This window comes from Mastomys coucha, unplaced genomic scaffold (assembly GCF_008632895.1).
Source record: "Mastomys coucha isolate ucsf_1 unplaced genomic scaffold, UCSF_Mcou_1 pScaffold21, whole genome shotgun sequence".
NCBI lineage: Eukaryota > Metazoa > Chordata > Mammalia > Rodentia > Muridae > Mastomys > Mastomys coucha.
Window position 1 is genome coordinate 89,295,158 of NW_022196904.1, and position 15,525 is coordinate 89,310,682.

Here is a 15,525-nt window from a genome sequence, read left to right on the forward strand (position 1 = left end):
AGCATTTCCTTTTCCAGGAAAAGCAATGACCTAAATTAATAAAACCAAAGCAATTATTTAAAAAGGGTAAAGAACCAGCAACTATAAAATTGTTTAATGAACAGATCTTCTCAGTATTGTCCTCCAATTAATCATTTTCAGAAAACTTATTTTGATAAAGGGAAGAGTTGAAGTCCACTTAAACTTACCTGAAACACATAGAATTGTTTTTAAAAACTAGCATTTAAATACATTTGTACAGATGAGTATCAGTGTACTGAAAAATCGAATTCTAATTAGAAAAAAACAGTTCCTAAGCTAGGTGTGGCAGGAGGATCATGAGTTCTGGATTAGGCTTGGCTATAAAGTGAGACCATATCTCAAAAAAAAAAAAAAAAAAAAAAAAAAAAAAAAAAAAAAAAAGACAACTAAAAAAAATAAAACACATGAAGAATAATTTTTACATTTATTTTTATACTTCAGGCTAAATTTCCAAAATAATGGTATAGGTCAGCTTTATTTATGTTAAAAGTTCAATCTTTATATTTTTTTCAAGACCAATCTTTATTTTATCTTATAACAAGCCTTCCATTTTATCTTCTATTATGCCTCCATCAATCTATCCTCAAATTTTTTTTTGTTTTTCTACTATAGATCATAATCTCCTGGATTCAGATTTTTCCAACCATTTTAATAAACAGGACTCTCTCTCTCATCTCCTATACTCAACATTCACAGAACTACATCTATCTTTTCTTGCCTTTTGGTCAGTCTGTGGACACAGTACTTCTTTGGAACTGAATGTATCTCTTTGGTAGTCTTCTCCCCAGAAATATCTACCAGTTTCTCTCTAGAATCTCAAATCCAACACAGATCTCTTTTCTCTTTACAATCAGTAGTCCTCCAAATAGTCCAATGACTATCCAATTTTCTCTGCTTTCCAGCAACTCTATCATGTTCAACTATCATGCTTTCTCCAGCAGGCAAGTATCCTATAACTTGACACAAGCCTGTCTTGGATCTAAATTTCTAAAGTTCCTTTCATTAGCTCAGCTGTTAAATTGGGAGTGTAGCTCAGTGATGTGGCTTTTGTCTAGTTCTGAGTTCCAGTCTCAACACCACAAAAATGAATGTTTCTAACCCACAAACATAAGCACACACACACACACACACACACACACACACACACACACTCGAGCCCTATTCCCTTTCCAGCAAACCATTTACCCCCATTTTACTGTTAAGTGGCTACTTCCAGTGCTTCACTAACTCTAATTCTTAGACCAGTGGTTTCCCTCAGGTCCCATTTGCTTGGCAAAACAAAACAATTGACCAAATCTTCTTTGGTCTTCACAGCTTTTACCTCTCCAGTGCTTCCATTTAACAAATCCTAGTCGTAGTTATTTTTCAGTCTCTGGATATCAGTGGTCACTGTTCCGAACTCAGTTGTCTTCCTCATCACACCCCACCTATTTTCCTAGCCTCTTGGCTCACTCCCTTTAACAGTCTCCTAGCCATGTTCTCTGTCTTTCCTTAGGCCTATTCTCCAAGCTTTCTAGTTCACCTCCTCATTCTCTGAACCTGACACTTCTGGAAACTTTCTCTAGAACCTTCTACTCTCTAGTCTTTGCCTCAGATGTTTTCTATACCCCTCAGTTATATTTACTCCTGGCTAACTTACTTGATCCACCAATTCCCCTCAACTTTTCCCTCGGTCATTCCCTATTCCTAATCCCCTCATGTATGGTAGATTTCTCCTCATCTCACTGATTCACTCTTCCTCCCAATCTCATTACTTCTAGAGTTGACTCTGTCATCCCTTAGATTAACCTTTCATCTTTCTCAACCTTGTCCTTATTCCCCTTCTCTCTCAGTCCTCCAGTGGACTACTCCCTTAGCGCCTCACCTAGTCCCCGAACCTACCGTCTACTCTATCTAAACATCTCCAGGCCAAGGCCAGCATTTCCTCCAATTCACAGCGTCCTTTCCCATGGCACTCTGAATGCCCAGACACCAATCTCCAATGGCCTGGGCCTGGCCTCCTGGGAGAGAGGTACAAGTCACGTACCCCATTCGCATCTTGGCTCCGCTCTGACTGCCCCCGCTGCCGGGTAGAGGAGGGCGAGAAGGTAGGCGGCCGAGGTGCATGCTTTTTTCAAGGGCCGACATCAAAGGGAGGCCGCACGTCGACAGCAGTGGCCCAAGATCCGTCCCACGATACGTGCAGTACAACCGGTCACAGCTCACTCAACTAACGACGCCCAGTCGCCTTTGGACAGCAACCAGCCACCGGCAGCGCCGCCTACCGCCCACTGGCTCAGTAAACCCCGCCCCCTCGCCCCAGCGCTTCCACCGGAAGTGCGCAACAGCCTTCGCACAAAGGAAACTGGGTAACGGAGTCTGCGGATCCCTCAGACTCCTATCAGAGAACTCGACAACCCTAGAGAGAAGTCTTCTTGAAGGCAATGCATGCTGGACAATGAAGTCCTCAAAAAGTGTATCAATTTGCGCTTGCGCAGCTAAAGGTGCCCAGGTCCAACTTCACAAAGGTAGAGAAGCAAAGCATCATGGGTGTCGTAGTCCATTTGCAGGGACTCTGATTGGCGCCTTCTTTTGGCACCGCTTTCCGGGAACTGTTGGAGGGTGTTTCTTCCTGCGTCCCAGGCTTCCCAGCGGCGCCCGTTGCCGGGGAACGCAGGCGCTGTGGGAAGGGATGGCGGGAGCGTACAGCTTAGGAGCTGGCACCTGCGTTGAATTGGTGACGAAGGGCCCAGGCTCAACATGAAACAACGGAAAGGCCAAGTGCCTGGGGGCGGCCGTGGACGCAAGAAGAGAGGTAACTTTATTTGTCTAAGGTTGAGGAAAGCATAAAAAGGCTAAAGAATTCTAAGGAGACTTCCACCCGCTCCGGTTAAACAAAACAAAACAAAAGAGGGTGGAAGAGACACTAACCAAGGAACCAGAAAGTTAAGAGAGAATTTTTTTTTTGTTTGAGAATGGAAAGGAAGTTGCGCCTGTGGGTCGATGAATGAGGCAAAGTGAGGATTAATAGATACGGATAGAACAACAAAATCGTATTCTTTTTACGATAAGGATAAATGTATGTGTGTTAGAGGGATTCGGAGTAGGGGGAAAGGACATAACTTTGTCAGGAAGATGATGAAAGGGTGTGTGGTAGAGGACATCGTTAACTCAGTAACCCAAACTAACTCAAAAAGCAAATAAAATACTTACGTATATACCCTTCTACTTCTCCATCTTTCTTTCTTGGGAACTGATTGTGCTTCATAAGAATATACCGAAATCTAATCAGGAATCAATACAAATAGCTCTTTCAACTAAAACAATTTATGTACTGTGGAGTGGAGAAAAGATCTCCCATAAAGCTCAGGGATAATTCGTTGAAACTCAAACGTATATGCATATATGGACTGCTCCATAATTAAAATGACTTGAATCCAACCTAAATCCTCTTAGTTATTCAGCTCCTATAAGTGACCAGACAGGAGGCCCCATGGACCCCAGGCTAGCCTTGAACTTGATCCTCCTATAGTAGACTCTCAGGTTTTTGTTTTGTTTTGTTTTGTTGTTTTTAAGTCTTCTCTAAATCGTTCAGAAAGGGTACTGACTGAAAGGAAAGCCAGGGTTGTAACTGATCACTTCATTTACATTAGATTCATCATCTCTGAAATCTAGTAAGATTCAAAGTTAATATTATGAATCCAGAACCAAAAATATCAGCAAATCTAAAAATGTTAATTTTTGTCCTTGACTATATGATCTTGACAGCAAAGACAATTTAAGAGTGAGAAAGAGCCAGCTGTGGTGGGGCACACCTTTAAGCCCAGTACTTGGGAGGCAAAGGCAGGCAAATCTCTGTGAATTCAAGGCCAGCCTGGTCTACAAATCAAGTCTAGGACAGCCAGAGCTGGTTACACTGAGAGAAACCCTGTCTCAAAACAAACAAGCAAGCAAAAAACAAAACAAAACAAAACAAAAAAAACCAGAACAACAAAAAAGAGTGAGGTTAAAAATAATGTATCTTCTCCATTATTTTATTTATTTATTCATTTTACATCCCAATCGCTGCCCCCTCTTCCCCCCTCACAGAGTCCCTCCCCCCACAATAATGTATCTTAACTGTCGTTAACTATGGATTTGTAACAGTAATTAATAAAACTTCCAACTACTGAGATTTTAAAATCTGTCCACTTGTTTTATCGTCTTTATTCTTTTCTAATAGTATATTTCAATTAAAGAAAAGTTTGGATTAACATAAGTGACAGGACCGGGCAGTGGTGGCCTACGCCTTTAATCCCAGCACTTGGGAGGCAGAGGCAGGCGGATTTCTGGGTTCAAGGCCAGCCTGGTCTACAGAGTGAGTTCTAGGACAGCCAGGGCTACACAGAGAAACCCTGCCTTGAAAAAAACAAAACAAAACCCATAAGTGACAGGTAGGTTACTCTACGGCCTGTTTTTCTAGTTACTTCTCAGTATTAGAGCAGTTAGGAAAAGCTTCCTCTGTAGACACTTAAGTTTTGTTTATTTTTCATTTAAAGAGTATATAGGGTATACACACCTTATCCCAGCTCTCAGGAGGAAGAGGCAGATGGATCTCTGTGAGTTTGAGGCCAGCCTGTTTTAAGTAAGTGAATTCCAGACAAGCCAGGATTACCTAGTAAGATGTCTTAAAAAAAAAAAATGCAAATTCTGTTTTCCACCAGATTTTAACTCAGTTTGTTGTATTCCTCCATAGGTTTGAGTGACATTTCACCATCTACAAGCCTACCACCTCTGGTTGAAGGGCAGTTACGCTGTTTTCTCAAACTTACTATTAATAAAGTCATATGGAAGATTGCGAAGCCTCCTACTTCTGTACTTGTCCGAGTAAGATGGTGGGGAGAAACATCAGATGGAACCCTCTTCTGTCCCAGGGATGCATTGCAGACTGAGCCAAAAGCTGTGAGAACAACTACCCGGTATGCTATTCGTTGTGGTCCAAAGCAGTTCACTTCGTATCTAACAGGTATGGAAACCTGATATGAAACGTGCTTGCTGACAGCAGTCCATTATTTTAAACAGACACCATCTTTAAACTGTCTGTCCTGCCAAGAACATACAGTCAAGGACAGAGACAAACATCTTTAGATTTTCCTACCACTTTTTAGAGCTGGGTTCATAATATTAACTTTGAATCTTACCAGATTTCAGAAAGATGGTAAATCAAAAGGTAAATGGTATTTATTTGTAAAACTTAAATCCTCAAATAATGAGGGTTAGCAGGTCAGTTAAAAAAAAAAGAAAGGTATTTTTTCATACAGGAATCAACAGTCATACATTTGTTAGTACGTCCTGTGAGATAAACTATACATCATATGAACATTCAAGTTTGTGTGGGAAACTATAGGATTTAGGGAAAGTAACTTTACATTTCTGACCTATTTCCTCACCTGTAAAATGAGATCAGATACCTGCCCTTTGACCTTCTGGGTATTTTCATGAAGAAGCAACATGATTGAGTTGAAAGAAACACAGCTGAAGTCTAGAGAGTTGAGTTTGAACTCTAGATTCAGACCTGGATTGTTGTGTGATGCTAGGAGGTGTTGTTTGTTGTTGTTTTGAGACAGTTTCTCTGTGTAGCCCTGGCTGTCCTGGAACTTACTCTGTAGACCAGGCTGGCCTGGAACTCAGAGATCCACCTGCCTCTGCCTCTGTCTCTGCCTTTCAGTTTGTTAGAATTAAGATATGCACTACCACCATCAGACTAGTTTCTTAAGGTCATAGAATCCCAGTTTCCTGCTATTAGGAGTATGTCCTTATTAGGAAGTATTATGGAACTTTATTGGAAAAAAGTAAAGTAATAGGTCTAGTACCTGCTACATTGTAGGTATAAGGTCTACACAGATAAAACAGTTATTGTCCCTACCAAGAAATCATGTAAAGATTAGTTGAGAAAAGAACTGATACAAAGCATTAATGAATGATGCCAGACAGGGTGTGAGTGAATATATAATTACCCCATACATAGAGAATTTTGACTAATCTAGGTTGTCAATAAGAGGGAATCTTGTAAGTTACTAGGAAACTAGAATCCTATTTTACCCTTGCTGCTTTACATTTAAGAAGCCATTTCATCTTTCTGGGCTTTAATTTTCCCATTAGTAATTTGAAGGAGTCTAACACAAAATAATATGCCAATGCCCAAATTTCATTTTCCAGTTAGGAAAGATGGTATTTGAATAGAACACAGAGAGTGTGAACCTTATAAGAGATGAGCTGGCTGTCAACAGAACCATGATATGTTTTCTAGAAAATAGAGAGTCAAAATGGGCCAGTGAGGTGGCTTAGAGGGCAAAGGCACTTGCCACTAGAGTTGGAGCCAAAGGTCCCACATGGGTAAAGGAAGAGACTGACTCCAACACTCAGTCCTCTTGTATACTGTGGCACTTTTCTCCTCCAATAAATAAATGAAATAGAAAAAAGAAAAGAAAATGGAGAGCCAAGAGGTCTATAATTCTTTCCTAAGAATGCATACTATACTGAAAACTTGGGAGAAATATACGTATTTCTGATTCTGTGTGTGCAGAATCCTGTTGTTCTTCTCTATACCCTTGTCTTGTATATCACACTCAAGGTGCAAAAGATAGACTAAGGAGTAGTTTGTAGAATTACATGGAGCAGAGAGTCCAGGGTAGAAGGAAATAGTCAAACCAGTGCGTTCAGATAAAACAAAAACACAGGAAGTGTAGGATGTTTGAGGGTTTATGAACCCTTCAAGTCTGCCATCTTAGGAAAATGGTCCTGTGATGTGGTGAGGTGCCATTTACTCGCCCTTTTAACTACATCCTATCTTACTCTGAAAAGATGTTAATACAGTTGCTAAACATTCCAGATATAGTGTTTAAAAAGCCTTTTTGCTGAAGGAAAATGAAAATACAGTTGGAGGATGAAGATGAAGTCTCCAGGAGGTCCTAGGATTCCCACTGTGAGGGCCTCTCCATTTGCTGTGGGTATTAAACTAATTTTCTGAGTGGTGGGTTTGAAGTTCAAAGAACTAAAAGTTCACACAGTGGCTGTCAACAGGTTGAACCTCCAATTCCAGGGCATCCAGGGCTGCCTTCTGGCCTTGAGGAGGGAGTACCAGGCACAAAAGTGGTGCCTTAGACATACACGCTGGCAAAAACCCATTCACATAAGTTTTTTTTAATGACAGAAGGCTTGATAATGCCTTATTGTTTCTGTTTATGTCTTTATGTTATTATGTCTTTTCTTTTTTAACCTTTACTCTTTTGTTGGAAATAGTGCACATAACATTCCAAAACCTATTTTAGTGGACTTGGCTATTCCATCTGTGACACTGAGGATTATCAAAGAGGACTCAGTTGGAGTGAGTAACAGTGGGAACTGATTAATACTAATAACACCACAGCAAAAGGAAAGGGTGGATAGTGCAAATCCACGAGGATGAAGCCTTTCTCCTCTGAACAGTGCATAGCACAGTAACATGGTATAATCAACTTTAGAATTGGAGAGAACTGAGTTTTAGCCCATTTTTATTACTTTAAAACTTACTGAACCTAGAAATGTAATGTGACCTCTCTGATCTTGTTCAACCCCAATCTAGAGTTAGAAACACCTATATCAAATAATTGTAAAGAAGCCAGGCAGTGGTGGTGCATGCCTTTAGTCCCAGCACTTGGGAGGCAGAGACGGGCGGATTTCTGAGTTCGAGGCCAGCCTGGTCTACAGAGTGAGTTCCAGGACAGCCAGGGCTACACAGAGAAACCCTGTCTCAAAAACCAAAAAAGAAAAAAATTGCAAAGAAAAGGCCAGGGATTGGTGATTAGCCCAGTGGTAGAGTACTCGGCCTAAGATCCTGGGTTCCATCCTCTGCTCTCGGAAAAAGGGGGTGTGGGCAGTGAAGTGGCTCCATGGGTAAGGACACCTACCACCAAGTCTGATGACCTGGGTTTGATCCCCAGGCTCCATGTGGTGGCAGGAGAGAGCTAACTCCTACAAGTTGTCCTGTGGCTTCTCCATGTGTGCCGTGGTACACTCAGACACATTGCACAAACATAAGTAAAGAGAAGTGTAATTTTAAAAAATAAATTATAAAGGGAATAGTGAGGCACGAGAGTCTAGTTATTAGTGTGTAAGCAGTAGATGCTGGTGCATTTCTCTTAATCCACATGTGTGTATCATTTGCAGTCTCCAGAGTACTTTTGTATCAGTTTATATAATTTTTGAGATGACTACCAGAAAGGGGCTGTGGTATGTTAAGTAGTTTGTTTAAAGTCATATAAAGTCATTCAGTAACTGCTCTGTGGGAAGGCACTGCCCTGTGTAATCTATATGCAGTACCCTCAGTTCCCCCACACAGATGTTAAGATGCCTATTTTATAGATGGTTGTGAGTTCCACCAAAACAGCTTATGAATATTAGAGCCAAGAAAAATCCACTTGGATCTTCTCATTATAAGGCCTACCTACTTTTCATTTAAGTATTGGACAAAGAGTAAATATGAACCATTTCTCAGCATTGGTAAGAAATTTGTACTGTCCTGACATGATTTTAGATTCTATTTGTGTACACTTTATTTTCTTCCTATAGTTAAGATCATGAAGGATGAAGTGTAGGATGTAGTTAAGGGGTCTATTTCTGTTTGTCTTGGTTTCAAGTGTTTTCAGTACCTTAATACTACAAATATAACTTAGGAAGAAGCAACTAGCGACTGGAAGGTGAAGACCAACCCCTGAAGTCATGCCAGAGCAGCCCTTTCTCACTCAAAGAATAAGAATGAAGTAACTAAAAGATTGGATGTATTTTTATTTCAGTATGTTAGAACCAATGCTTGAGTTCTTACCAAATACATTTACTAGTACTTTTTTTTTTATGAGACAGGGTCTCACTACATGGCTTTGGCTGTTCTGGAATTTACTGTATAGACCAGGCTGGCTTGCAACTCACAGAGATAAATTACTCTGTCTCTACCTCTACAGTCCTAGGATTAAAGGCTTATACTGCCACACCTGGCTGAATACATTTACTAGTATTCTTAAAGGTATCTTTTGTTTATGTGTGTGTCTCTCAGATGTTGTTCCTCAAGTTCTGTCCTGTGTGTGTGTGGTGTGTGTGTGTGTGTGTGTGTGTGTGTGTGTGTGTGTGTGTGAGAGAGAGAGAGAGAGAGAGAGAGAGAGAGAGAGAGAGAGAGGAGAGAGAGAAAGAGAGAGAAGGGGGGAGGGGGGCAGGCAGACCGACCAACCCAGGTTTCACTATGCTGGCACTTGGTAGGTTGAACAGCCTGCAAACTTGAAGTATCTACCTGTCTCCACTTCCTCGGTGCTGAGATTGCCAAGTGCATGCCTCCTTGTGTGACTTTTTTACAAGGATTCTGGGAATGAACTTCGATCTTTGAGCTTGTAAGACATGCAGTCTATCCATAAAGCCATCCTCCCTAAACTATGAAAGTTGATTTTCTTAGCACATGCTTAGCATGCTAAGTATTCCATATAATCCCTTTAATATGCAGTACTTGTCATCCTTTTCTAAAAGTCTTGTTCCTTCAGTGTTGGGCTCATAACTCCTTCCTCATATGGTATGGTAAGTAAGTGTCTGGTTTACTTCAAATTTAGTTTTTCATTTTATACCCTTTAGCTTATAAAAAACAGAAGCGTGGAAGCTATCTGAATATGTTGTAATTGTTTCTGATTAGATATGGCTGTGCTGGTGTTGGAAGTAATCACCAAGTTTGATCATCTTCCGGTCGGCAGAGTTCAGATCAGTGAGCTCTCCCAGCTGTCTCCAACCCATCAAATCAGTGGGTTTTTTACCATTGTTTCACCAGCCTCAAGGAAACTTGGAGAACTTCAGGTAAAAATGTTCTAATTCTTTACTGCTGTGTTGCCACTTTCCTCATTACTCTGACCAAATACCTGATAGGAAGCAACGTAAGGGTTTAACTAGACTCCTGATTGGAGAATACAGTCACTTATGAGGAAGGCATACAGCAGGAGCTTGAGGCTGCCTGCTCACATTTGGGAAGATCAGAGAGCAAAGAGGACAGGAGCCTATAAACTTCAAGCCCCTCTCCAAGTACCTCAAGTCTTTCATTAGACCTCCACCTCCTAAAGGATCCACAACTTTCCACAACAGCCCCACCTTCTGGAGATCAAGGATATTTCATGTCTGACCAGCCAGTGGCAACTACAAAGAATCCAGTCTGGAGGCAGAAGTTGAGCCTTCTCGAGAGGCTAAGTCCATGACTTCCATGTCTCATGCAGAATCCTACCTTGTGACTTACTCATTCTTTACCCAAAGACTGCACTTACCTCTGCTCCCCGCTTCTCTGCAGCAGCATCCAGGTTGCTTTCACACTGTCTGCTGCTCTGTTCTCTGCACTACATTAAATTCACAGATGCATGATGGCATCATTGTTCTAGTGCAGTATTCAGAATTGTTTATTGGTGGGATCCTCATTTAGAGTCTAGACTTCCTGAAAGATGAGACTGTATTTTCATTTCCCTTGGTTCCTAGTACAGTGCCAAGAAGCATTTGTTTGACTCGTGTGCTATCTTTGATATTTTTTATGTGCTTTTATGTGTTAATACAGAGATAATGAAGGCTCTTTTATGTAGTTTTCTAGAACACAGTATGATACATATTACGCTGTATGTATGCAGAGGATGCTGGGTTAATGTAATTCTGGGGCTTTGCTATGCCCTCCTTCCCAAATAAATAACAAGAGACCTTATTTGTATTAATAAGCTGCAGCACTAAGCTGGGCAGGTTCTGAGCTATTCTGATCTGGCTGTGCTGGCCTGGACTACTTCCCAGCCGTATACCCCATTAAGTGCATCTGAGCCTGGCCTGGCCTGCCTGGGTCCATGTGTGTCCTCGTGGCTGCTCTCTCATCGTGATCTCACAGTGAATCCTGCTGGTCCATCTTTTTTCCCTCCTGTCTCTCTTTTTTTGCTTGGGACTCCCTGAATGGTATCAGAAGTCCTGTCCTATGCTCTTCTGCCCAGTTGTAGGCTGAATCAGCTCTTGATTAACCAATCAGATGATGGAAAAGAGTTTTTACATGTGATGTTCCAGTTATGACAATGCTAAGGTCTGGCTGCAACCAGAGCGCAAGCACAGCAATTAGCATTATCTGAACACACAGTGTACAAGACCATTCCCCAACAACCTGGGAAGACTATAAAAGGATTCCTTTCTGAGGGGACTCTTCAGTGCTTCAGAGTAAACATTTCATTTTCACATTTTATGAATTCGAGTGATGAACGGATTCTCCCAGGAGCCCTTACACTTCTTCCTGAAAGTGGCCTGAGGTGACCTGTGAAAATGGTTCCTACCCTTTTGACACAGAAAACTATGCAAAATCATGCAAATCATGAGATTCAAATCTTCTTGTTCACTTTAAGAACACCGAAACTGCCCAGGCTATCAGGAGTATTCATGTCCAGAAGCCACCAAGTGTCTGAAAGATGTCACTCTATAAAGAATCTGTTAAAAAAAAAAAAACGAAAGCAAGCCAGGCAGTAGCACATACCTTTAATCCCAGCCCCTCTGCAAAGATGTAAGCTGCCTTTCCGTCCAGCGGAAATAAGGAGGCAAACATGAGCCCTTCTCCAAGCAGATTTTATTCAGGAACCCTTAGTTTTACTTCTTAATAATATCTCTAATCTCATCAAGTATCTCTAGTAGTAGTCTCTAGCAGTCTCTCTAATCTCCTACGCAGTCGACGACCCCATCTAGTATCTCTATAATCTCTCTCTCAGCCTCCCAAGTAGCTGGGACTACCGTGTGCCACCACCGCCTGGCTCATAATAATCCTCTCTCTAGTAGAATCTAGTAGTCTCCAGCCTTCAAAGGTTAAATACTTTTCCTGGTCCCAATCAGCATCAGCTACGTGGCAAAGCATAATAGGCTGCGGGAAATTCATACCAGCTTGCATCACAAACTGGAGGCACCCAGCTTCTCCAACTAAGGCTTGTTTATCTCAATGCTCTCTGCTCTGGCCGGAGACCAGGTGTTCAGTATATATGTATATAGGGTGGCAGCTGTGGCTCCCCACAGTTCCCCCTTTTTGTTTTAAACAAAACAGGCAAGAGTAGAGGTCTGATCTCTGGTGAATAAAGTGAGGATATTGTACAGGCTCTTCGCCAGGTGTCATCCACCCAGTCCAAGCCAGACCCGTCCGATACCATTTTTCCAGAGGCAGGAATGAGTGGGAAAATTGGGGAAAGGGTGGTATCAACCTGCATCATTCAGACATGCTCTTATTGAGACCACTAACCGCAAACAGTGTATCCCAAGTGCAGTGCTTAGCCTTACAGCCTGAACATGATGGATGATCATTCAGAAAAGTTGACCAAGCCTGTGGAAATTGCCTCGCCTCCAGAGCTGCAAATGCTTGCACTATCAAAACAGCCTGTCATTGCTGCCGAACCCACATAGGCACACCACAATGCCAATATACTGACAAGGACCAGTAAAGCACCCACTGTTCTAATACCTATTCTCAATTCAAAAGCTCTTACTTATTTCTTGCATATTAGTTTAAGATGTTCTAGTCACACAATGTAACATAATAACAAAATATAAGGCTTTCTATAGCTATACAATTAAATCTGGCTATTTCTTTCCTATTTCAAATATTAACAATTTTACATTTTTTAGAAACACAACTTATTAACAATTTTTTCTAGCCCCAAAGCCCAGGGAACCGGGTAGATGACTCATCTTAACTTCTTCAAGCTGAACAAGGGCGTAGAGATATGAGGTGGGGTGGAAGGAAAAACAGAACTGGTCTTCTGATGTCTGTGTCTTAACTGGATCAGGCTGAAGTTCAGGATATCAGGAGTTCAAGCAGGTGGTTTAGATGAGGAAATTCACCAAGGCTGCACATTTCTGCAACATATAAATCTCAAAACAAACTTTCAGCATCACCAAGATATATATTTTTGTTTGATTCTTTGTGCAGTGCAGGAACTGATGGCATGTCCCTGAGGATTACTTGGTCTCTATTAGTCCCTTTACCTAGGTAATCACCCACAAGACTACATCTTCCATCAGTCCTTCCCAGCCATCCGGAATCACAGCTGTTCCAAGTTTCCTTTTTAAGCTTGTTTACCCTAGGGGCAAAGGTGCTAGCGGTTTAGCACAAAAAGCTGTTGTCCCCTTTAAGAGTGGCTTGTGCAGACTCTCAGTCAGCCTCTATCGGCTCCTTTTCAGCTGTGCGCGGACTGACTCAGCCAAACTCCTTCAGAGTCCAAGCCACTTTCAACAGTCTGATCTTTCTCAGACCCTGCTGACCTCTCTTCCTTCAGCTGTTTTAACCTTCCTGTCCCTTCTCTACTGCTTTAGAACACACCCTATTCTCCAAGCAACTCCTAATCAGTTTCCAAATTGGTCACACTCCGCCTTTTATTATTCCTTCTTCCCAGGCGAATTCCAAATCTCTCCCTAATTCATCCCAGCTAGACAGGTAACCCGACACTGTGAACCAAGGGGCTGTGTATCTACCTCTGACAGAAATCTTTCTAGGGTTTCTCTCTTTAATTCTATCTTTTTTGCTTTTAATAACTCCTTAAGAGCAACAAACACGGGGCAAGACTTCAAGTTTCCCACACTATCACTTTTGATTCTTCCCTAATGGGACCTTATTGCTCCAAACCCTGAGAACCTTATCGTCTCTTTCACTGAGAACCTTATCGTCTCTTTCACTGAGAACCTTATCGTTCTCTTCACTGAGAACCTTATCGTCTCTTTCACTGAGAACCTTATCGTCTCTTCACTGAGAACCTTATCGTCTCTTCACTGAGAACCTTATCGTCTCTTTCACTGAGAACCTTATCGTCTCTTTCACTGAGAACCTTATCGTCTCTTTCACTGAGAACCTTATCGTCTCTTCACTGAGAACCTTATCGTCTCTTTACTGAGAACCTTACCCCCCCCCCTTTTTTTTTTTTTAACCTTACCTGGGAAACTTATCAGTTGTGTGCCCTGTCTGCAAGGAGTTCTGAGCCGTAGAAGATTTCCCTGTCAAGTTCTTTCCCTATCTGTCTCTCCCTGTACCTCTCTTCCCCATACGAACTTCTCCATTCCCTGTATGTCTCTCCATTCCCAATCCAGGCCACCATTTGTAGAGTGCCTTTCCCATCCAGTTTGAAGTAAAGAGGCAAACACCCGAGCTCTTCCCCATGCAGGTTTTATTAAGGACCTTGTAATCTTGCTTGTTACATTTTACTTATTTCTACTTACATTTTATTAGTTACATCTTATTAGTTACATACTTATTCCTAATTCTATATAACCCATCACCAGCCTTACTCCTAAATCTTACATCTTACCTCTAACCCATCACCAGCCCTAATTCTACATACTTACTCCTATTTCCACATACTTACTTACTCTCCAGCCTCTCTCTCCAGTCTCTCGAGTAGCTGGGACTACAGATGTGCGCCACCACTGCCTGGCTCATAATAATCCTCTCTCTAGTAGAATCTAGTAGTCTCCAACCTTTGCAGGTTAAATACTTTTCCTGGTCCCAATCAGCATCAGCTACGTGGCAAAGCATAATAGGCTGCGGGAAATTCATACCAGCTTGCGTCACAAACTGGAGGCACCCAGCTTCTCCAACTAATGGCTTGATTATCAATGCTCTCTGCTTTGGCCAGAGACCAGGTGTTCAGTATATATGTATATAGGGTGGCAGTTGCGGCTCCCCACACAGAGACAAGTAGATCTTTTGATTTAAGGCCAGCTTGGTCTACAGAGTGACTTCCAGGATAGCCAAGGCTACAAACGAACAAAACAAAACAACAACAACAACAAACCAGCCACATATGTTGCTCCAACAGTATAATAGTGGAGTCTATAGGTGCACCGTGGCCAAAGAGTAGGGCTGGACACAGGGTCCATGGCCCAAAAAGAGAACATTCAAGTGAACAAAGCTCCTAAGATGTGCTATTGAACTTAGAGAGCTCATGGCTGAATTAACCTGTACATGAGTTCCCCCGCCACAGTGAGAAGGTAGAAAAGGAAGGAAATGTTCCAAAATCCAAAGAGGAGGGTGCACAGAGAGAAAAGATATCCCAGAAGAAACCGAAGAAACTAAAACTTATGGAATGGGAATAAATTCAACATAAAATGAAAAATTTAATTGGTTTTACACCTTGCCAAATTTGTCCTAAAGTTAATACAGAAAATGAAATGAGAAGGAAAAGAAACCAAGAAAAAGTAGGGAAAGAGCACTTAACATTGCCAGGTACAGAAATGCACTGCAGAAGTGCACATCTCAGGTCTGTGCAACAGACTAGCAACTCAGAATACCAGAAACTAAATGGAGGAGCTCAGATTTCTCACTAGATTTATGACATGCTTATTTAGAAGTAGCAATACCTTTTAGTGATGGCTGTGAGGTGAAGTGAGTCTTGTTTACCCATGTGTTTTTGATGGTGTAGGATTTTGCATCAGGCCTGTATAATGATAAACGCTGACAAAGGTGATCAGCTTCATTTACCTCAGTCTTTTTTTTTTTTT

The 15,525-nt window shown here is 41.7% G+C and overlaps 2 protein-coding genes across 4 annotated transcripts in view; one reads left to right on the plus strand and one right to left on the minus strand.

The window, feature by feature from the left end:
* Ppme1 (protein phosphatase methylesterase 1) overlaps window positions 1-2,660 on the minus strand; it is a 51,058-nt gene extending 48,398 nt beyond the window's left edge. The window contains exon 1 of the mRNA XM_031387531.1: window positions 2,048-2,660. Coding sequence (XP_031243391.1) covers window positions 2,048-2,148 — 101 coding nt within the window. The 5' untranslated portion in view covers window positions 2,149-2,660. The remainder of the gene's footprint in view (window positions 1-2,047) is intronic.
* C2cd3 (C2 domain containing 3 centriole elongation regulator) overlaps window positions 2,384-15,525 on the plus strand; it is a 104,673-nt gene continuing 91,531 nt past the window's right edge. The window contains exons 1-3 of one of the 3 annotated variants that reach the window (XM_031387526.1): window positions 2,384-2,528; window positions 4,736-5,005; window positions 9,692-9,849. In XM_031387526.1, the coding sequence (XP_031243386.1) occupies window positions 2,459-2,528; window positions 4,736-5,005; window positions 9,692-9,849 (498 nt within the window). In that variant the 5' untranslated portion in view covers window positions 2,384-2,458. The other 2 variants (XM_031387527.1, XM_031387529.1) reach the window with 2 other exon arrangements.